Genomic DNA, 21,346 nt, shown 5'->3' on the forward strand with positions numbered 1-21,346 from the left:
TCAATATGTTGAAACTTTCTAAGTGTTTCATGACATGACTATGGATAATGTGTTCAAGTAGTTTGCAGGATATACAGGTCAGTGATACAGGTCGGTAGTTGCCGGGGACAGCTCTATCTCCCTTTTTAAAAATGGCACATATATTTGCATCCCTCCATCTTTGGGAATTTCTCCTGTGTCTAACGAGTGTTGGAAAATATTGGTTAACACAGGTGCTATTTCGGTGGCTGTCATTTTGAGGAACCAAGGAGGTATTTGGTCTGGACCAGATGCTTTAGATGGATTGAGACCTTGGAGCATTTTTTCGACACCATTAGGGGAAATCACTATGTGTTCCATGGGAGGGGTACAGGGCTGTCCGAGAGTTGGCATGTTTGTTGTGTCTTCCTCTGTGAACACACTTTTAAACTGTGAACTGAGTGCCTCTGCTTTTTTCTCGCTATCACTGACAATGGAATTACCAATCTTTAGAGGGGCTACGCCGACAAGGTCTCTTCTTAGGCCTTTTATGTATGACCAGAATGTTTTGGGTTTGTCAATTATGGAATGTTATCTATGTACCAGTGAATGCCATACTTTGTACCTTGTACAATTGTTGTGCAATTAAGTTATTATTATAAAACGTATACTGCCCCTCAATAACTTAGAGAATCGTATAACCTTAAGATAAAAAACAATGACATCACCGTAATACTAATACTTGTACCGCAAAATTGGACAAAGGATAAAGTATAAAGGGTGCCTTTCTAACTGTTTCAAGTTACTTTTCTCCTCTCTTTCTCTTCTTTACATCTGTTCGTCCCTCCATCCATCTGTCCCGGACCATTTTTTTTCCTTCCGTGATACCATGTCCGTCGCGTCACTTAAATCAATGTCGCAGAACATTATATTATACAATGTTTAACTCGTAACATCAGTTTATTGATGTATCGAAACTTTTTTAAACATATGTAGGCTGTGTCGAAAAATAATGTCATGTTGTAACGTTATGTAAACTGGTTAAGATCCTAACAAAAGTACAAAGTTGAATAAATACCAAATGTTAGATAGGAGATATAGAAATATGAATAACTGAACAAACTTTCCACATGATCCCATAAAGGTTTTATTATTTTACAGTCCCGAACCATGTATTTCGCCATGACACCTGTTACTTTCTCTTTATTCCCCTGGGAGGTTAAAAATAGTGGGCGCGCGGGGCATTGTGGGTGCGGCAGGTTTTCAACATGGCGGGTGTGTATAAATCTTTGCTTATTACTGCTAACATTTCCGCGATGTAACCACGTTTAACGTCCACTAGCTTAGCTTAACACGGTGCCTTTTCCTTCCGTACCCCCTTGGCACGCCAGGGGTTAAGCATAACTAACATCCCTCTTTCGTTAAAGCTATGAAAGCCTTACAAAACATACCGTACTAGTTGTCTAATTCCTAGACTAAATTACCAAATTTCCGGGAGATTTTAGACAACAAAACGAAGGTTTTCAACCATTTTATGTCATCATATCTCATTACTTAGTTAGAACCAATGTGTTACAAATGTAGGGTATGTATTTTATGTCTTCCGTTTCAATTTTGAGGCTTTATTTCTAAGCGCCGCTGGTGGCCCCCCTCCCCACCCTTCATTGAGTTTTGGCCAACACGTCACCAGGCGGCTGGGGTAACAGGTTGAACCGGTAACTAATGTTTGATCTAAACCTATTCCTGCTCAGGCTTAAAAATCGATAAGTACACATTTTAGTCAAAGGATTGGTTAGAAGATTTGTTGAACATTAGATGAAGCATTGGCAGCTCACATAATTTTTGGGTCCATTTGTGAAAGTATTGGAAAGGTGAAAGATTTACAACTGCTGAGATTAAATTAATTAATCAAGTAATTAAGCCGGCAAAATGCCCTCTGGGAAAATCAGGACAGGGCTGGAAAATATTTTCAGGTTCACAGAATCGGATAATTGATGTTATATATGTAACCTAAGTAATTTTTTCTATCTGTTGATTTTTTTTTACCAGTTCATGGTTTAGCCGAAGACAAACGCTGTCTCTTTTGATTTAAGCTTGACAGCTACATTGTTTGACTCACTGTCCTTTTGTTGCTGTCAAGTGGAGGGGTTAATCCCCATATCGGTAGCCTTTGGGTTGGGCTCTACTGTAGATTCATTTATTTCTGTGGGGGCTTAATTTAAATGAGAAAGGGATAGGACGTTTTTGTAAAGTTTAAAGGCAACCAAAGCAATATTAGGGCCCGAAAATCGGATTTTGAAAGTCAATTTATTTAGTCATTTCTATACATCAGTTTAAACAACAGTATCACAGTGTATGGAACTCACTATAAATCGCCGTTGGGGTTTTTGTAGGCTCGCAAAACTAAGGGGACCATCATATGGCATGTTCTTGCACAGTTTTCAAATGCTCAAAGTATGAAGTTATTACACAAATGCGTTAGGCAGTGTGAGTATATGTCACTACCATATTTTTTTTAATTTCCATTTTTCAGGCCCTAATATTACTTTGGTTGCCTTTAAGGTTGAAACAATTCTGTACTTACAGTAGTAATTGATTGGAAACCACGTATTTACCGTATATTTTACGGTGTTTGATTTTGTGGTGGAGAGGTCGCCGCAAAGATAAAAGCACCACAAACATTTCCAGATTTACAGTGTACATATGTACTAGTATTACTAGTAGTTTGTGTAGGGTGGGGTGATTACATACTGTAAATGCCTTTAAAGTTTGCAGTAATTTGCTTTCACAGGAGGGAGAAAATGGAGGGTCCGCTGTGTTTTTTAAAGTTTGCAGTAGCGCTATATACTTGCATACTATACAGTAATGGAAAAAACGGTTTTATGTTTGCAGTGAAGCGGTCACAACAAAAACAGTGAACATAAAACCATAGCGAAAATGTTTAGACGTATTGTAGTAAGAATACTTCTGTATGTGTACAAAATGTTCTTGGCTACAAACTTTACTAAGAACACATAAGACCAGGGCTAACATTTGCTGACTTAACCTTTAGTACATTGAAGTAGCCATTTGGCACCCTATTCTGTATTGGTTACAGAGTTAAAGGCAGCAGGGAGAAGGTTAATTGAGTGAATAGATTCTAACATTTTACTAGCATGTTAAAACAATTTACTGTAGAGCAAGAACACGGACAAAAGAATGTTCGAGTTAGAGATCATTCTAGCATTTCAGATAATTAGTGGTACTACGTGGCACCTCAAGCAAGATTATTTGTACAAGCCAGTTCCAACCACCGAGTCAGTAGATATATTCTTCACCCATCAAATGGAGGGTCCAACAAGAGACAGCTAGTTTTAAACTTGAGGTAAGGAACTGATTCAGACGACACACATTTTTAGTATTACAAGTTGTAGGGTTTTGAACGATTGAAATATTCTACCATATAGACTTAGTGGTCGAAACGAGTTCAAATCCAAGCTAGATAACCATCAGTGGAATTCAAACATGAAGTACAGCATATGGCGCTAGAGGCGAGACTGGGATTCTACAGACAATGCCTCCCATCCCGAAAATGGTATGCAGGTATACCTTACTTTAGCCCTCAGAAGATGAAGAAACACAGATGGCTACAATTAGAAGAATCAAGGGTGTTTGAAAACTGCTTTTTCGCTAAAACCATTATAGAGTTGTTCAGATATTCATTGGATATCATGGTCCTGCTTATTAGGTTGTTTAAAACCACACTTGGACGTTGGAGTCAAACATGCATGATATAGGTGTGTCAAGTTGTTTGATGTAACACAAACATTTACTAAATGTTACATGCAAAGTTGATGGGACATAGACAGACACCAAAGTTGTACACAGCTTGTAAATTTTCTCTAACCTATCTGCCAGTATCTGGATCCAACATCTGTTTGAAACTTGACATTTTTTTGGGGTCAGTTACGACTCACGTTTTCTTTTATGATAATAAATTTATTGCAAATTCTTGCCCGTAGGCTAATTGCAAGTTGATAACAATAAATGACGATGCACAAACATAAAGTGCAACATAAGGCATACATGTGGTCTAAGCAACAAAGATTAAACTCCGTTACTAGTCTACAATAAGTTTCTATATCTTTGATACTAATGTGGGGTTAGACTTCTTTGAAAGCAGTGGAAAAAAAAGTCCCACATTTTTGATGATGAGCGGGTTGGATGATTTCAGAAGGAATATGAGTTTCTCTGGATTTCTTATTCTAGAAATGCTTCACACATGGACAGGTCATGATTTGTTGATCAAAAATGTTTTCACAGTTAGAAATTAAAGTTCACTTGTAGTTCAAGCAGTCCTTGAGTTAGGCTCAGTCTTTTATGTTTATGTTCAGTAGCCTTTAACAGTGCAATCAATGTTGTCAACAAAGACTTGAAAATGAAAAAAGAATATTTGCTGAGGACAAATATAACCCTGTGGGACTGAATAGGACTGAATAGGTATGTTTGTTTTGGTGTCTCAGGACTTTTGGCTAAGCCGGCTATAGCAGCCATTTTTTTGCAACACCGACAGTTGATTGTCAAAGTTAATTGGTCAAGTCGCCTTGACATTTTGTCCCTCATTCATCCCTATACTGTATGTGGAAGTCTTAGGCTAGACTTGAATTTGAAAGGGGCACCATCTGTGGGTGTTTTGTACACATCAATGGTTCAGGGGATCTACTGTTTTACCTTAAGACAACTTAAGTTAAGACTAAGAGCCTCTTGGGTGTCTTATTTCTGTAAAAATCAATATCCGGTAAAAAGGAAAGTGGTGTGTGTATAAGGTGGCAGTGTGATCTCTTTGGTCACCTAGCAACTAATCCATACTGGTAGTCTGAAGTAGTAGACTCTTCATCAGCCAATGAGGCAAATGTTTGACATATTCTAAGAGTGTCTAGGTCTAGCTTTAAGTGCATAGAGACCTTACATATGTGCACATGTACTGTACTCTCAAATTGTGTTAACCCTCTATCAACTGAGATAGCCTTTTCGTACCAAGTTTGTCATGGTGATGGGTTAAGTAGAAGGGGGAAGGTTAACTTAGCACTATCGTAAGGTACATATAGTAATTTTAGTACTCGACATAAGCTTTGAAACAGTTGGATTGTCATACATTAGTGACATTAGCTTTGACTTAGTTTGAGAGTTTTAAACTGCACATAGATTTGACACTAAAGCACTTTCCTTTCCTTCCTTGGTTGCATGTCAGATTCTACAAAAAACGCAGCAGCTAACACTGATAATGGGAGTGGAGAGGCAGGCAAGGCATCAGATGGCACCGCTAAGAAAGGTCTGAAGCAATTCTTAGGCCTCTTAATTTAGCCCTTCTTGCTTTTAAACTGATGTAAACAGTAGAGGCTATACACAAAAATGCAGAATTCTAGCTATAGTGGTAAGTAGTGGGCTGGCATATATCTTAAGTTTGCTTTCCTAATAGCTCTTTCAAATAATTACCTCTGAAATTCACTTTCATAACTTGTCGTCATTTGCTGTTCTTGAATTAGTTTAGACTTAGAATTTATCTGACAGAATATTGCTTAGAATTAGAGTCATCTGCCTGTTGTAATTTACACTTCATCAATAGAACAGTCTGTAGACATAACATATTTGTGACCTGATATGCTTAACTGTGAACTCGAGTCTTTTTGATTTCTGACCAAATAACTGAAGACGTCACCCATTTCTTTAAAGTTGCAGTATTATTAGTATAGCGTAGATACTGGTAGTAAAAAATGTGGCAACTTGACCTTGTTGTAAGAGTTTTTGACTTAGAATCTAAAGGTTCTGGGTTCAAAACCCAGCAGGACACAATATTCTGCCCTTGGGAAAGGCAATTATTTACTCACTCGAGCCAGGTGACTTAAAGTCGCAGGTTTCGTGTTTGAGGAGAGCCACACCTTGATCACATTAAAGAACCCTCCACACATATATAGAAAAAAGTAGGGTTCCTTCCCGGTGTGAGTGGATTAAACCTACATGTATCCGTCTGGACTGTACAGCTTGTTAGCCTGGGTGTCATTCGATTCGATTATGTTTTTACTACCGGGGCTCCTACACTCGCTACCCTAAATGCCATTCGATTACTACCGGGGCTCCTACACTCGCTACCCTGAATGCCATTCGATTACTTCTGGGGCTCTGCTACACTCACTACCATGCTCTAGGAGCCCTGGTAGTAATCTGATGTCACCCAGGCTAGCAGCTTGTACCTATAAATGTACAAAACTGGTGTGTTACGTCCAGTTATGTGGAACACACAAAACACAATGACATTTAGAAAACAAAAGTTTGATAGTGCATTTTTAGCTATTTCATGCAAGTGTCACCACCGAAAATTTGGTCTGAAAATCCAGCCGTAGTCCTGGCCCTGAATTCTGATATATAGTTGTGTGCATGTATAGCTGTATGCAAGGCATCACAAAAGTAACAAATTTAGAAACTGTATTTTTCTTGCATGATCATTTAGGTTGAAGGGTGGCCTGCTCCAAATTAAAATCCTTGGAACCATGTTCCTTATCTCTAATTAAATGACCTTCTTGCCTATGGCATTGCCTGTCCTTGCCCTTTTTTGTGGAGTACCATATGTGCACAGTGCCATTTTAATTAACCAATCTACAAAGCCAAAGTTTGGGTCATGTACTGTAAATCATGACACTTTCGAGGTAGATTTATTTTTGAAGTTTTTGCAGTGGCCTTTCTATTATGAATTCATGACACCCCAAACATGTCTGTCTTGTAGGACTACTGTCATACAGAGTTGTTTCAACCACGAATTTAAGCGAAAGCCTTCTTTTTCCTCCTACTGCGAAGTAGCACCACCGCAAAAGTACCATAAAGGAATTTACAGAAAGTCCATTCTCCCGTAACGTGACATATTCTAACTGCAGTTCATGTTCTGTTGCAGAGGGGGCATCAGTGGTATTCAAGCTGTACTGCCTAGCAGTGCTGACTGTCATGGCGGCATCGTACACGGTACTGATGCGCTACACCAGGACAGTCGAAGGCGTACGGTACTACTCCACCACCACCGTTTTCGTCACGGAGTGCGCCAAGATGTTTTTCACGCTGTGCATCCTCCTCAAAGAACACAAGGGCAGTATACGAAAAGTGTCGCAGGAACTGAAGGGGAACATCGTGGGGAAACCCATGGAGATGTTGAAGATGAGCGTACCGTCCATTGTTTACGCCATCCAGAACAACATGACCTTCATCGGTCTCAGTAACCTGGACGCAGCAACGTACCAGGTACGTGCTTCTAGTACTGGGGACAAGATACTGTGAAGTCTAGTATGAAAATGAAAGACCTTTAAACAGAGTATGTATTGGAGGCTATAGATATAATGACATGTTAAGCTTGAACCAACACTTTAATACAGACCAACTTCAAGGCAACGACTGTTCGCTTGCAAAATATTTTTTTTCCGTTATTGAGTTGGGTGCCATGTTTTATGACTAACTTTCTTAGAGCGTTATTTTAATCTTCTACCTGCGATGAGGGCCCATCTAATTTGTACCGCTAGTTGTAGCTGATGGTTAAAATGTTGACTACCAAGAAATATAGAATAAGAAAGTGGTTACTAATTCTCTAAAGTCTAATGTATAATGTATATTGATTCAATTGTCAAAACCACCAAATGCAATCAAGGCAGTTAAGCTGGTTTCGGATGCACACAAAATAAGCTATCCTGCTTGTACATTAGTATATCATCAGATGAGTACATTGTGATAAACTTTATTCCCCCTCTTAAACCATTTTCCCAGGTGACGTACCAGATGAAGATCCCGTGCACAGCGCTGTTGTCCGTGATGATGTTGGGACGCAGTCTGAGCAGTATGCAGTGGATTGCTGTTTTCGTTCTGACAGGCGGTGTCATTCTAGTGCAGGTACGCTAGTCTAATAGTCTGTGAACACAAACCCTGCTGTTCGGGGCTTTTATGGCCCCTCCCCGCAGATATTGGCGCTGAGGCCAGATGTTTGGCCGGCCACTAGGCGTGATTCAATCAGGCTACTATACTAGCAAGCAACTTTCCTTTACTTGGTTAACAAAGTTTTAAAATGTCACGGTTAACAAAGTTCTTTGCATACATCCTTTCTCTCTCTCTGTCAGTTAGTGAAGAAGACTAGGACTTAACTGCACATGGTACAATCCAGGTACAAATCAAATAACTAAGAGATTATTACCTGCCAATGTTTCGGTAGTCCTTTTGTTACCTTCCTCAGAACGCTAATGACTAGTTCTACTTTCCAAAGCTAGGTGGCGCTCCTGTGAGAAGAATGTGATCCCAAATGTGACTCAGCTTGTATTCCCTCTCATCATGGTTCATGACTAGAGTAGATTTTCTGATCCATATACTAGTAGCTATAGCCTCCTCCATGCAATGCAGGGCTCGAAATAGTGGGTGCATGTGCACCTGTGTGCACCCAAAATTGGAGCTGTGCACCTAATTTTTGACTAATTTTTGACCAGCGCACCTAGATATTTTTGTAGGCAATCAATAGGCCTTTACAAGATGAAGGTACTATTGTACACTAGTTTACAGAATATTCTTGAAATGTAAGTATCAGAAAAAGCAGTATAATTTGTAACAGTTGTACTTAATTTGATATATTACTTGTTTGAAATTTTGAAGTTAGCTATAGAATTACTGATTGAAGGCTGTTAAACTTTGTTAATTATGTTTTGCTGGTATTCAACTTTTTTTTGCACCTATTTCCAAAAATGAATTTTGAGCTCTTGTCCGAATGTCCTCTATATGATCTCAGTCTTTAACATTGGCCTCATCCCAGTCTATAACACTGAGGTGTTTCTAGTAATGTGGTTTAGAATTTAGTAGATCTGTCACAGCCGATTTGCTTAATCACATTTTGTTTCTGTTTCAGGGTATTGGAGGAGAAGCAGTGAGCCATACCACAGGAACTGAGGGAAACTATGTCGTGGGCCTGACTGCCCTGACTATTGCCGTCTTCTGCTCAGGATTTGCAGGTTCGTTAAGTTTGGAAAAATTTTCTTATTTGTAGAATCTGATTGTTCTCTGCCATCATCCTTTACAATTTTGTTTAGAAAGAGCTTGTGTAGGAGGGGGAAATGTTGTTACATATATGTATAATAGGGGTGACAGTGATGACTTGCCATTCTTAAGCCCTGCATAGCTAACTCCAGCCATTTTTTAAAATTATTTCTCTGTCCAGGTGTTTACTTTGAGAAACTGCTGAAGGGCTCGGACACCTCGCTGTGGGTGCGGAACGTCCAGATGTACTCCTGGGGCATGCTCAGTGCCTTCTTGGGCGTGGTGATGCACGACTGGCAGAACGTCAGGGAGAACGGCTTCTTATATGGCTACACGCCCCTCGTGTGGCTGGTCGTATGTAAGTACGATACTGCAAGGCAGCGGTAGTGGCCTCTATCTGTTTGTTGTAGTGAAGTACAGTATAGAACCATGAAGAGCTTCAAGCAGTTGCACTTTAATGCCGTGCTATGTCTTGCTGTTACCTAAAAGTACTAGACAGTGGTAGAACGTCAGGGAGAACAGCTTCTTATACGGCTACACGCCCCTCGTGTGGCTGGTCGTATGTAAGTATGATACTGCAAGGCAGCGGTAGTGGCCTCTATCTGTCTGTTGTAGTGAAGTGCAGTATAAGACCATGAAAAGCTTCAAGCAGTTGTACTGTTATTCTTTATCTTGCTGTTGCCTCAAAAATACAAGGAAGTGGTGATGGCCTCTATACATCTGTTGTAATGAAGTACAGTTTAACCCCACAAATGGCATCACAGCAGTTATACAACTTTTTTTTGGCGACACCTCAGGGGTGGAGGCATTGTTGTTACCACAACAGTAGTTTGCACACATCTGTTGTTAGTGAACTATAGTAATGTCATAACACCATGATTGTGTCACAGCAGTTGTATGTATCTAAAATCTATACTTTGCTGTTTCCCAACAGTGCTAGGCAGCGGTGGTGGCATCTACACATCCATTGTAGTGAAGTACACTGACAACATCATGAAAGGCTTTGCGGCAGCTGCCGCTATTGTGTTGTCCACCATCGCTTCTATCATGTTCATGGGTCTGGTGGTCGGATGGATGTTCGTAATGGGCGCAAGTCTCGTCATTGCCGCCATCTTCCTGTACGGCCTTCCCAAAACCAACACGGAAAAACTCCCCGTTAGGAAAAGCGGGACAGCACAAAATGTGTGAGGCCACCTTGTGGTAGTATCCAGTATTGCATCTCTGTATTCTCAATATATTCAGTACATCTCTTTGTAAGATCATTTGTTGGCACCTAATGGTAGTTTAATATCTTATGATGATTTAGCCAGGGTGAGATTTTCAGACCAGATTGGAAATGAATGCAGGATAATATTTTGTTCCATAGGGCCAAATCCATCTAATCATCATTTTTTTATTTCACAAAATATTGGGAAAATGGGTATAAATGGTGTTGGGATTTTTATACTTTCAATTTTAGTTAGATGGCAGCAACTTTGGGGTTAATATAAAGGCAGAGACTTTGGCTGCAGAGGAAAATCCTTGAATGGGAACTTCGACCTTCTTCCTAAGGAAGTCTTTTTTGTACCAGAAATGTATTAGTTACAGGGTTAGACAGAAAGTTTTTTTAAAACTTGTAGATTGTATAAAATCATTGAATTTTGAATGAACCAATGGGATTGGTTTGCACATGTAGATTAGCATTTCTATGCATGATAAAATTGATGTGGTGTTGAGGGAACTATTTCTTTAAATAATTTGCACCAAATTGAGATTGCGGACCACTGTCTAGTAGCACTGCATGGGCATATTTCACAGGCACAATAATATATGGTATATAATATTACGATATAGATCGGTGCCTATACTTTGTATAGTTAAGAGAGTGTCATAGTTTGTGCTTGAAGACACAATGTACCTTAAGCATTAAGAAATTATGATGACTATTTAACATTATGTGTTGGGGTCATCTTATCATGTTTTTGAATCTGAATTATGATTATTTTATTATTTCAGAAGTATCTAAGTACATTTTTGCTTTAGAACAAAAATATTGAAAGATTTCTACTACACATGTATAAAGGATTTGATACAGAATGGGAAAGCAGTAGTTGTATTAAGAATAAGATATGTACGGTTCTTGTATAACTATAAGTCAGAAAGAGCTTAAACGTTTTTTTTTCAATCCATCTAAGGACAACTCATCTGCTTCCATTATGAATTACACACAGATATTAAAAGGATGTGTCATATATAGAATTATAAGGCTTGTGAATTTAGCTTTGTGGTATAAGGGATATCAATCATCTCAATGACATGTATTTTTATTCTTTTGTTTTATGTGAACATGCATATGTATTTTATGCAGCATTTGTCCAGATTTGCTAGTAGCTCTCTATATATTAATACTTTTGTTGTAAGCAATACTATGACACGGTTTGCAATATATTTGTTTGTACGGTATTTTTTTTGCATAGTTTATTACATTTAGGTGTACAGGGACCTATGCTGTGGAAACTACAATGTAAAGAAAATTGCTTCAGTACTGAAGACTTAATACAGACACGAGTTTGAGATCTGCAAATGTAGCTATTACAATGAACACTATATTTCATTTGCTGGTACATGCTGAATATTGTAACTGCTTGTTTGGACTCGCACGATTACTGGTGTCCACTTTTTGGGGGTAATAAAAAGATTTATATTAGGTGCAATAGATCTGATTCTTGCAGCTTGTTGGATGAATGCAGTGCAATGTAATGTAAGAGAAAACACTTTCAAGGGAACGATGTAGCTGCAATAAAAATGTAAGCAGCATATTATGTTACCCATGTACACTTAACTGGATGAATTGCATGTAAAATTGGACAATGCCTCATCACTAACTCGCTGTGACAACAATGAAATGGTTTGAACTGCGTGTCGTCAAAGGGGAAGGCCCCTAACTTGTAAACAGTTCTTGTCTCAACCTTGAAAACAATGTCCTGACATGTTTCGTTTATGTCTCAGGGGCCTTCAAGAGCAGATGCATAGATTAGGCCACACCAATTTAATTTCTTGGTTAACGGATTTTTAATTTTAGCACAAAAAAAATCATGAAAACAGAAGGCTGGGGTGAAAACTTGCACCTGACCCTGTTCACTCCCTGAAACTGTGTGCACCAAATTAAAAACATTCCTCTGAGATTCTGTTTTCATGTTGTTTTTCCAATCTAGCATTTTTTTTTTCATTCCGTATCAAGAAAATAAATTGGTGTGGCCTTATGCCTACTATCTGATGCGAATGTAAAGAGATTATGATGATTGTTGTAAACCTTTTTGTTTATACATGTAAAGCTGCCTGGTACCGTGTAAGTACACTCTACCAGAAACATTTTGTATTTCTTAAAAAAACTCTACAGTCCTATCCTTTGTTCATGTACAAACAACCTACAAGTTAAGGGTTTTGGCCACAGCAGTTTATTATTCATTTTCTAGCATTCAATTAGCTCATTAATTAACTTCCAGCTTAAGCAGAGTTCAAACATACATTCAGGGTAAAGGCTACTTTAAATGGACCTAGAATCACCCCACTGGCACTGTACTTGTATATATACATTGTTAGAGATGCTGTATTTTTGTGGAAGGTTGTAGAAATTGTCACCTGGAATAAAAATTTCAAAGGTTAGAAGTTCTGTGCTTTGTTGTTGATTATATATAACATATAAATATAGTTATTACTTGAAAGTGACCAGAAGAACAATGGAACTCAATGTTTCTCAATACCAGATCTGTAATGAAATGTTTATTGTTGACACTACAAAATGACTATCCCTTGCCCATCCTAGACATTTCACGAGATGTAGTTTAAGAACAAAATATATCTTTATTCCCACGGAATTCTGCAATCTATGAACTACTCTTTTCTATCTCCCGCTTACCTAATTTGAGATATGATACTAGTAGTATAGATAGTACATCTGATGGATATATCACAGTATAGATAGTTTATTGTTGTTTACTCCTACAAAACATTCTCAAGTGTCACTCATCTTCAATGAATGTAACTCCGACATATAGGTCACCCTTGTTATTGGCACCTGTGTTACCTAAACTTACTTTGCTGTAGAATTCTGATAAAAGTCTGGACAAACAGTATTACATGTTTACCAAATGTCAACAGACATGAACTTTGTGTACCATATATCTAGCATTCTTTTCATTCCATATTTGCTCTGTTTTCTTAAAGGCACCCAGAGTATTTTCTGAGGCTTGAAAACTGGAAATATTCTAGTTGCCGTAATCTTTATAAAATTGACATTTAATGCCACTGTTTACCACTTTTGCGTGCGGATTTCTTATCAAAAGTGCTCAAAAGCGGCAGAAAGATAAGCTACATGGTGATCTTTTAGTTTCACGCGCCTAGTGTAAATAGACCGATACCATAGCGCCGCCCACCTCCTTCAAAACGTAGCAATGCAAACATTTGACGGACATGCAGTCACTTTCTCATTGGTTGAACCGCTAATTGTGATGGACAGTAAGGATCAGTCTATTAGGGCTTGGATTTTCTATCAGTTCTCACCACACAACGACATCGTATCTTTGCTCCTTTAATGTCGATATGTAATGGTATTGTGTTATTGAAACACTATGTGTGGGAATGACTAGAAATTGGAGTTTTTTTATTCAAGTTCCAAGCCTCATAAAATGCTCTGGATGCCTTTAATGAGACAGTAGGATGATGAAGGAAAATATGTTGTTATTCCTGCATGGGTTGTTCTCCCTCCTCCCAGGCGGCTTGAACCTGTAGGACCTCACACTGCAGTGTCCTGAGGTTCACCAGTACACAGGACTGTGTCTGGGAGAACTTGGGAACAGTCACAAGCAGCGCCCTCTGTCCACTGTCACCTGAACAACAAAAAGTTAAAATGTATACTAGATTTGATTTGATTTGATTCGACTGTAGAAAAGTACAGCAAGGACTACCCAACTAGCCGAAGGCTATTACAAAGGGTTAGTCCTGGGAACAGTATTCAAAGTTCAATACAAACTTTCACAAAGTGCGTCAGACACAAAACACAAAGTAAAATTACATAGAAGAAACAAAATCAACAAAAACCATCACAAGACTGAAGCGCATATGGAAAAAAAAAGTATACTTCTCATAGCTTTTAGTGCTTAGTGCAATTTCTCAGTAAATTCCATGCATAAAAAAATCAACCAACATCTAGCGGCAATTAGCCTTCTATAAAATCAGTTAAAGCATCAACAAAAATGTTGAAAAAGTTTGTGGCGGTCCTACCTTTCAAAATCTTGCTCTGGAACTTGGCCTGATTGCCCACAAAGTACACATGGGGACAGCTCTCCAATATGAAGGGATCCGAGTCATGGAATGGATAACTTCCTGCGTGAGAAAATGAGTTGAAATTTTGTGTACCAATGTAGCAAAAAGGGTCCAATAGCCTATACAGGCCGTACACTATTGGAAGGCAGACCATCCCTGTCCTTCCTCTGCAACCAAAGTCAGGTACCCATTTTACACCTGGGTGGGGTGAGGAAAGTCGTGTTAAGTACCTTTGTTGGCAACACAATGTCTAGCCAGGAATCAAAAAGAAAAAACTAAAAGAACACTGCCAACAAGGAGAAAGACATGTCTTCCACGCATGTAATGTATCAGGTAGTATGCTAGTGTAATAAAGCGCATATCAAATATGTGTAAGCAGATGTGTTTAAGTAGAGCACTCCCTTAGCTTACTGAGAAATGGACATTGAGTATGACTAAGGCTGTGCAAGGCAGTGCAAGACGGCACTGGGCTGTCCATTGCCCGAGACTTGCTACTTCCTTCATCATGTCCCTTTGTAATTTATCTTGTGACTCAGTCTGTCAGAGAAGATTGAGAAACAAATAAAATGAGTACTAGTAACCGAGTGTGTTAAGCAAAACAGACTGGGATTAAGGATAGAGAGGAGAGGACATGCAGAGTGACTTGGAATAAAGATCTTTCCCATCTGCCACGGCAACAACTGGAGTCTGTCTTCACTTTCCATCGGAGAACCTCTCTCTGCTATTCCTTTACACTAGCCTAATCACTTAGCCACTGACAGCACATACACGTTTTTTTATGTCTTCCACACTGACCTAATGTATCAGGTGCTGTAGGTGCGACGTGTCCCACAGTCAACGTTTTCTCCAGAATTTCTAGAGAGTTCTCCAGACTGCTGTACTTGTAGATGTCATCCACATTCTGTCCAGACGTCCCCAGAAACCTGCACAGAGAAATATATTGTAAAATGTAATGCAAATGCATTTATGTTTGCGGGGATTGAATTTTGTGGGAGAAAATGGGAGTGCTCGCAGTGGTTTTAAATTTTCAATTGAAACAATGGGGTAGGTGATCAGAAAACAGAACAACCATGTTACCTGTGGTTTTAAGTTTGTGATGAACTCTTCTACATTGTATCATTGTACATGTAAAAATGGGCTGTCCTTGTGGTGTAGTGGGTCTGCGTTTCTGTCACTTACCACATCTGGTTCAAATTACGAGGAGACAGAAGGCCCGATTTCGCGCCCAGGTAGGACATGTCTGGATAAGAGGCGCATTGAGTCATACCAAAGACTTTATAAAAATGGTACATACTTCTGAAACAGTATGGAAGTTAAACACACTCAACTGCCAGTGGACTAGCCCCCTGCTACAGTGATTGCACCCCAGTGTGGCCCAGGGCTACCAAACAGAGATGGGCCCCCGCCCTATAAATCTTATGGTGTGTGAGGATTTTAACTTTAACAGGTAAAACTGCAAACATTAAACCACTGCAAAAATTTCAACATTCACAGTATTCACACCTGACACCTCCAACGCTGGCCTCGTACGGGTTGGGAACAGTGTGCATTGTGGGATACTTCATGGCGCGGGGAAACATGCAGCGGTGCAGCGGCTGCTGCGGGAGCACGTGATTGGCCGGGTCAAAATCTCCTGGCATCACGTCGACGTCAACACAGGACTAAAAAAAAAGAAAACATTTCTGAGAGGAAAAAAGGCTCCTAACATAAGCATCTACTTTAAGAGTGTATTTGTTACATGTACAATATATTTGTTATATATACAAGGCTTTTCTATTCAATCATATAATCTAAAACACACAGATACAATAATCAAGAGAAGGGATGTATAGTTTTTTTAAGATATAAGCTTCACTTTTTCTTTGCATTAATTCTCAAATGGTTTTACATCATCAACAAAATATCCACATATTCACTTTCATTTTCATAGTACAACTTAGCATTTAACTGTTGATATATACAGCTACTCACCGATAGCTGGACTAGAAAGTCATCCAAAACTTTCATGGCCTCCACACTTCCAGCAGCAGTTTTCCTGGACAAATACTTAGCCTGACAAACAAATATAGATGTCAGTCAATGGCACAGTTCTGCAATGTTTTTCTGGGGTAAAATCTAAGGCCATATTGATTTGATTAAATGGATGGCATCCTCTGGGGACCCCAAAACGAATGCAAGTGTGCGAATGAAAAAAAAATTTGGCTCCCCCAAAAAGTTGCCTTCATTATGAAATCTACGTAGTCAAGAAGGATACACTTTGACATTCTTTTTTTGCAATTCGCAGCATATATTTTCTAATTTTACAGCTGCTATTTACGATTTACAGTATAGCCGAAAACAGAATTTTGGGAAATGAAAATTGTCATCCATATAATCAAATCATGATCAGCATGGCCTAAAATAGATATATCATTCAAAAGTAAAAGAAGCAATGTGTTGTTTATGATACCTTTGTCAGCGAATCCTTGTCCTGTGTGGACTCACTGAGAGAGTTTCCTGCCACAATGACCCTGACGATGTTAGCCGCTGACTTCTGGTCACCCACGTCTCCCAGCTGCCCAGTAACCAAGTCCACCAATAGCTGTAGCTCTAACAGGTTGTCTTGGTTACTGCCAATCCCAAGGCCCGATACAAGCACGACAAACCTGAGACAAAGGAAACACACCGTTTTAGTCTTTATTTTTACTTTACAACTTAAATTTTTAATGCAAAGGCAGCCTTTCTGAGAATTTCACAGAATTATCAATGTACAGACAAACCTGTACAAGTGGCCAACTGTACATAAGGCCACATCAATTTAATATCTTGGTAAACGGATTTTTATTTTCCAAAAAAAAAAATTTAGAAAAAAAAATCATGAAAACAGAAGGCTGGCCCAGCCTTCTGTTTTCATGATTTTTTTTTTCTAATTTTTTTATTTTTTTTTGAAAATAAAGATCTGTTAACCAAGAAATTAAATTGGTATGGCCTAAGGACCACCTGATCAATGTGACCACTTTTTGGTGGCCCCTTGGATAATTCCTAGTAGTGACAGCATTGAGGTTTTTGGTTCGTCACTACCGTGGATGATAATTACAGTTCTATGCACCCTTGCTTTAGCTGTGCAACACACCTACTAATTCTCATGCGGCCAGCTTTTTCAAAAACTTTTCTTGTTTGCATAGACACAAGCATTAAGTATCCTGTCTATAGAAACCACCTGTAGACATAGACCTGATTTTATCAGTCCCCTGAGTAGTCTTCATGGGTAGATTTGACCCTGATGCACAGTAGTGTAGAGAGAGATGTAAATAACCTGTCTTCCTCTGGTGTCTGTACTGAGTTCTGTGTAGGTAGGTCAGCATAGCAGAAATCATTCACCTGGAACCTACCAGACTCATCTTCTGCTCCGTACACTGCCACAATAGTGCCTACAGATCAAACAAACCACATTGAACTACCATCACAATCCAAGGCCACCATATCATAAATTGTACAGTGAAGATTCATGTGCCTTTTTGGATAAGAGAAGGGATGATATTGTGGAAGCCCCAAAAAAATTTGAAAATGTTTAGTATTTGACGAAATGTCTATTTAAAGATTTTGAAAGACTTTAAAAGATTTGACTGAGACATAATGTGGCGTCATGTGGCGCAAGTGTAGAGCACGCGGCTGTCAAACAATGGGACCCGAGATCTAATCCCGGGTTGTGCCCAGAGACATGTCTGAACTTACGCCCCGACGTTGTACCCTTGGGAAAGGCACTTAACACGACTTTCCTCACTTCACTCAGGTGTAAATGAGTACCTAGCTCATCTAGGGTTAGGGACGTCCCTCGGATAGGACGTTAAATGGAGGTCCCGTGTTTGGGGAGAGCCACACCCTGCACACTTTTCGAAAAAGAGAAGGGGCATGCCCCGGTGTGGGATGGTCCATATCTTACAGTCCGGTCTGGGATGACATCTTGAAAAGATGATCACCTGTTATGTCAATCCTTCCACAAAATGTGGTAAATCAAAATAAAGAAATAAATACATAAACAATAAAGACTTTAAAAGATTTGACTGAGACATAATAGCTTCTTACCTGTTACAGATGTTTGGACATCCAGCTTCCCCTCTAGTGATACTCTCTGTACTTCATCCTCCAGGATCAAGTTATCTGCATCTTCTGTGTACTTAGCCCTGGGAGGCTGGGGCATTGCTCCCTCCTGGAAAAGTACAATCAGCATTTTTTGTTTGTCTGTTTGCCCCTACGACCACTGAGGTCATGGGTCATGAGTGAGTGTTTGCAGAGTGGACGTCCCTTAGCCTGGCCGAAAGGCTGACTGCCGCAAGAAACAGACGAGCCTGGAGACAGATCTCCATCTTCATTGCTACCTTGTCCCCCCAACGACCCGGAGGTCAAGGGACTAGGTAGGTAGTTAGGTAGGCAATCAGTCACAGGAGATATCTATGTGACATCACATGTATATCTGTCATCTATTTTGAGTATTCAACTCTAATTGTTTATCTATGTATTTGTATTGTATAGCTGCTGGAAGATTGTAGTACAGAGCCACAAGAGAAGCGCAACACCGCACCAAGTCGAAAAGGATGGCCTGATGTGCCTTAAAATAGGCAGAGGAGTAACTTAGGTAACTGTAAGGTGAGCTATATCTATGTAATAATATCATTGGTCATATTGGTGTCTTAAAACTTTGGCCAAAAGCATTTTAATGAATCAGACTGCAGTAAAGAGCACTTGGGGCACCAATATGAAAGATAGCTTTCATTGATTTGATACAATAATTACAAAATTATGCAAGTGAAGTCATTCCATCGGCGAGTTGCCGCTTCCTATTTTCTCCATACACACTGACACTCATACAAAAATTTAAATGCATCATCCGTGCTGTATCAAATTGTGAGAATCAGACATCTGCTACCTTTAGATGACCCAATAAGCCAGTTCACGGATTTAACAACTTGCATGTGCAGCGAGAGAGATCCATTGTGGGTAAAAGGTGAAGGCCATACGTGTTTTGTTTGTCTCAGGGGGCCTCCAACTTTGACCCACATTTCATATTGCTGCGCATGCCCAGTCTAATCCGTGTATCTGTATCTGTATCTATATAGCCGGTATAACCGCCATTCGGCAAAACACACCAGCTTCGCAGGCACGCTGCGCAGCAGCAGCTGGTTATATTACGCCGAACGACCTGTCGCGTCTAACCTTCGCAACAAACTACATGCATTGTTTAAAGCTGTCTAATGAGGATGCTTCCACGTTACTTGGTTGCAACGAGTTCCACTCTACGATCTTTCTAGGAAGATACGAATTGTGGCCTGGTTTATTGTGCCACGTTTACAGAACTAGCTGTGCAGTTGACCTGACCTCCTCGCTGATGTCCTTCAGGATGCTGGGTTTGAGCTCCATGTGTTTGAAGAGAGTGCCAATCACCACACAGGTCTCCCCCGTCTCCATCTCTGACAGCTTCCTGATGCACACATCATCACCTGTAGGGGACGGGAGGTGGGCAAATCTGAATCAACAATTTCTCTGTGCGAAGGAATGCGGCCTCACCACAGAGTGCGGCCTCACCAACGTGGACCCGCTGGACAGAGCCGCTTGGAGGCGCTGTGTGAAGACTGGCCGACTGCTGCCTACCCCTGCGTCAGGGAACCCTGCAGCAGTATAATCTAATACTGGATACTACTACTACTACTAGAAAGATGTCGGTTAGCTTGAAGAATGAATCCACTCTACTTTATACTGCATACTCCTCAATGGATGGATCTTTGCTGCATCTCGAGTCTTCTGGAACTGCAGACCCAGAATGATCTCACCAATAAACAATCCCGTACATCACAAGAAGGCAGTGAAAGATGCCAGTTAGCTTGAGGAATGAATCCAAGTCTACTCCATACAACAATTCCTAAACTAGAAAGCATTAGTACTAGTAATTTTTTTAGCAAATACGTACATGAAGCTGCAAAATCATTCGCAGGAGTTAACAAGATATGCTGTTATTGAGTAATGGCACTGAACCTTAATCTGACACTTTTGAGAAAATGCAACAAACAGCCAAAAATCAATCAAAAGCCAGTTACACCGAGGTAAGATGGACACATCATATCACAGTTGACTGCATTGTCCTAAAAATGTCATGGCTACCCTCCCTCCCACGACATGCCCTACGTGATAAAAATGTTCTCTTCAGGGCCTTACCATTGAACATTTTTATGGTGCCTATCTTACTGTATTTTAGAAGCAATGAAAATATCTTGCATATTTTTAGCGGCAGGTCTTAACTTACAGGGGAGTACTGAAAACTGTTGGATTAAGGTTGCGTCGGATTAGGTTCAGTGCCGTCACTTAGTTTCTAAATATGTCACAAAGTTATGTTTTTATATTTTTGAATGCGGATCGATGCAGATGAGTGTAAAACAGGTTTTGCTTATCACAATTCACAAACATATCATTACCCTTTATTCATTAGTCATTGCTCACTAACTTCCTTATGATAATCCAAATTATGAAAAAGTACCAGGATGTTGGACCTAGCCCCCTCCCCCACAAATATATACACGTATCTTGACAAGTGCACCTTGTAGACACTTACCCCATTTTCTCTTCGCTGCCTTTACCAGTCTTGCCTTCATGACCCACAGCCTAACGGCATAGATGTGCGCATACTGTCTGCCGAAGTTCCGCTGCTTCAACATGAAACGTTCGGAAAGGTTTTCGTACGAACACTGGGCTCGTTCAAACTGCACCATGTCTTCAGTGGTCGGCTCTTGCAAGAGGGTGCCCTCCTCGTTTGGATCCTTTGAGAACATCTTTAGCGAAGCCTGGGAGCCTTGACACAAAAGGAGGAACCTCTTAAGACGGCGTGCTAGCTTAAAAATTATCTAAATGCGATCAATGATAATCTCGTCAACGTTTAAACGTTAAAAAAACGAGGGAGATCACCAACTTCACGTCTACATGCTCGATTTTCCCGCCATCTTGGCGGTGACGTCACAAGTCTCGCGAGATCTGAGTCAAAACTCGCGCGTATATGACGTCAGAAGGAACCATGATGCAACGCGCG

At 39.9% G+C, this 21,346-nt stretch overlaps 2 protein-coding genes across 4 annotated transcripts; one reads left to right on the forward strand and one right to left on the reverse strand.

Moving 5' to 3' along the window:
* The first annotated feature begins 1,179 nt into the window (after nucleotides 1-1,179).
* Nucleotides 1,180-10,993, forward strand: LOC136439672 (CMP-sialic acid transporter-like). 2 transcript variants are annotated; one of them, XM_066435190.1, is made up of 7 exons: nucleotides 1,195-1,233; nucleotides 5,189-5,269; nucleotides 6,884-7,224; nucleotides 7,741-7,863; nucleotides 8,861-8,963; nucleotides 9,170-9,346; nucleotides 9,923-10,993. In XM_066435190.1, the coding sequence occupies exons 1-7, from the start codon at nucleotides 1,227-1,229 to the stop codon at nucleotides 10,174-10,176; spliced, it is 1,086 nt and encodes a 361-aa protein (XP_066291287.1). In that variant the 5' UTR covers nucleotides 1,195-1,226; the 3' UTR covers nucleotides 10,177-10,993. The 2 variants fall into 2 exon arrangements, with proteins under 2 accessions (XP_066291288.1, XP_066291287.1); XM_066435191.1 differs by lacking the exon at nucleotides 5,189-5,269 and having other exon boundaries at nucleotides 1,180-1,233.
* A 558-nt stretch (nucleotides 10,994-11,551) lies between these two features.
* Nucleotides 11,552-21,291, reverse strand: LOC136439669 (DNA polymerase delta subunit 2-like). Of its 2 annotated transcripts, XM_066435186.1 has the most exons (11): nucleotides 21,230-21,291; nucleotides 20,876-21,112; nucleotides 19,648-19,769; nucleotides 18,358-18,481; nucleotides 17,588-17,702; nucleotides 16,742-16,937; nucleotides 16,264-16,344; nucleotides 15,796-15,953; nucleotides 15,088-15,215; nucleotides 14,251-14,352; nucleotides 11,552-13,856 (listed from the first exon to the last, which is right to left on the reverse strand). In XM_066435186.1, the coding sequence occupies exons 2-11, from the start codon at nucleotides 21,090-21,092 to the stop codon at nucleotides 13,708-13,710; spliced, it is 1,392 nt and encodes a 463-aa protein (XP_066291283.1). In that variant the 5' UTR covers nucleotides 21,093-21,112; nucleotides 21,230-21,291; the 3' UTR covers nucleotides 11,552-13,707. The 2 variants fall into 2 exon arrangements, with proteins under 2 accessions (XP_066291283.1, XP_066291282.1); XM_066435185.1 differs by having other exon boundaries at nucleotides 20,876-21,287.
* Nucleotides 21,292-21,346: the final 55 nt, after the last annotated feature.

This window comes from Branchiostoma lanceolatum, chromosome 8, assembly GCF_035083965.1.
Source record: "Branchiostoma lanceolatum isolate klBraLanc5 chromosome 8, klBraLanc5.hap2, whole genome shotgun sequence".
NCBI lineage: Eukaryota > Metazoa > Chordata > Leptocardii > Amphioxiformes > Branchiostomatidae > Branchiostoma > Branchiostoma lanceolatum.

Coding starts and splice junctions, on each gene's coding strand:
- LOC136439672 (XM_066435190.1), top strand. Junction 7,225..7,740: donor TGGACGCAGCAACGTACCAG/GTACGTGCTTCT, acceptor CCATTTTCCCAG/GTGACGTACCAGATGAAGAT. Junction 9,347..9,922: donor CCTCGTGTGGCTGGTCGTAT/GTAAGTACGATA, acceptor GTTTCCCAACAG/TGCTAGGCAGCGGTGGTGGC.
- LOC136439669 (XM_066435186.1), bottom strand. CDS start 21,092: ATGTTCTCAAAGGATCCAAACGAGGAGGGCACCCTCTTGCAAGAGCCG. Junction 18,482..19,647: donor TGAAGGACATCAGCGAGGAG/GTCAGGTCAACT, acceptor GTACTTTTCCAG/GAGGGAGCAATGCCCCAGCC. Junction 17,703..18,357: donor TGTCCAAACATCTGTAACAG/GTAAGAAGCTAT, acceptor TTTGATCTGTAG/GCACTATTGTGGCAGTGTAC.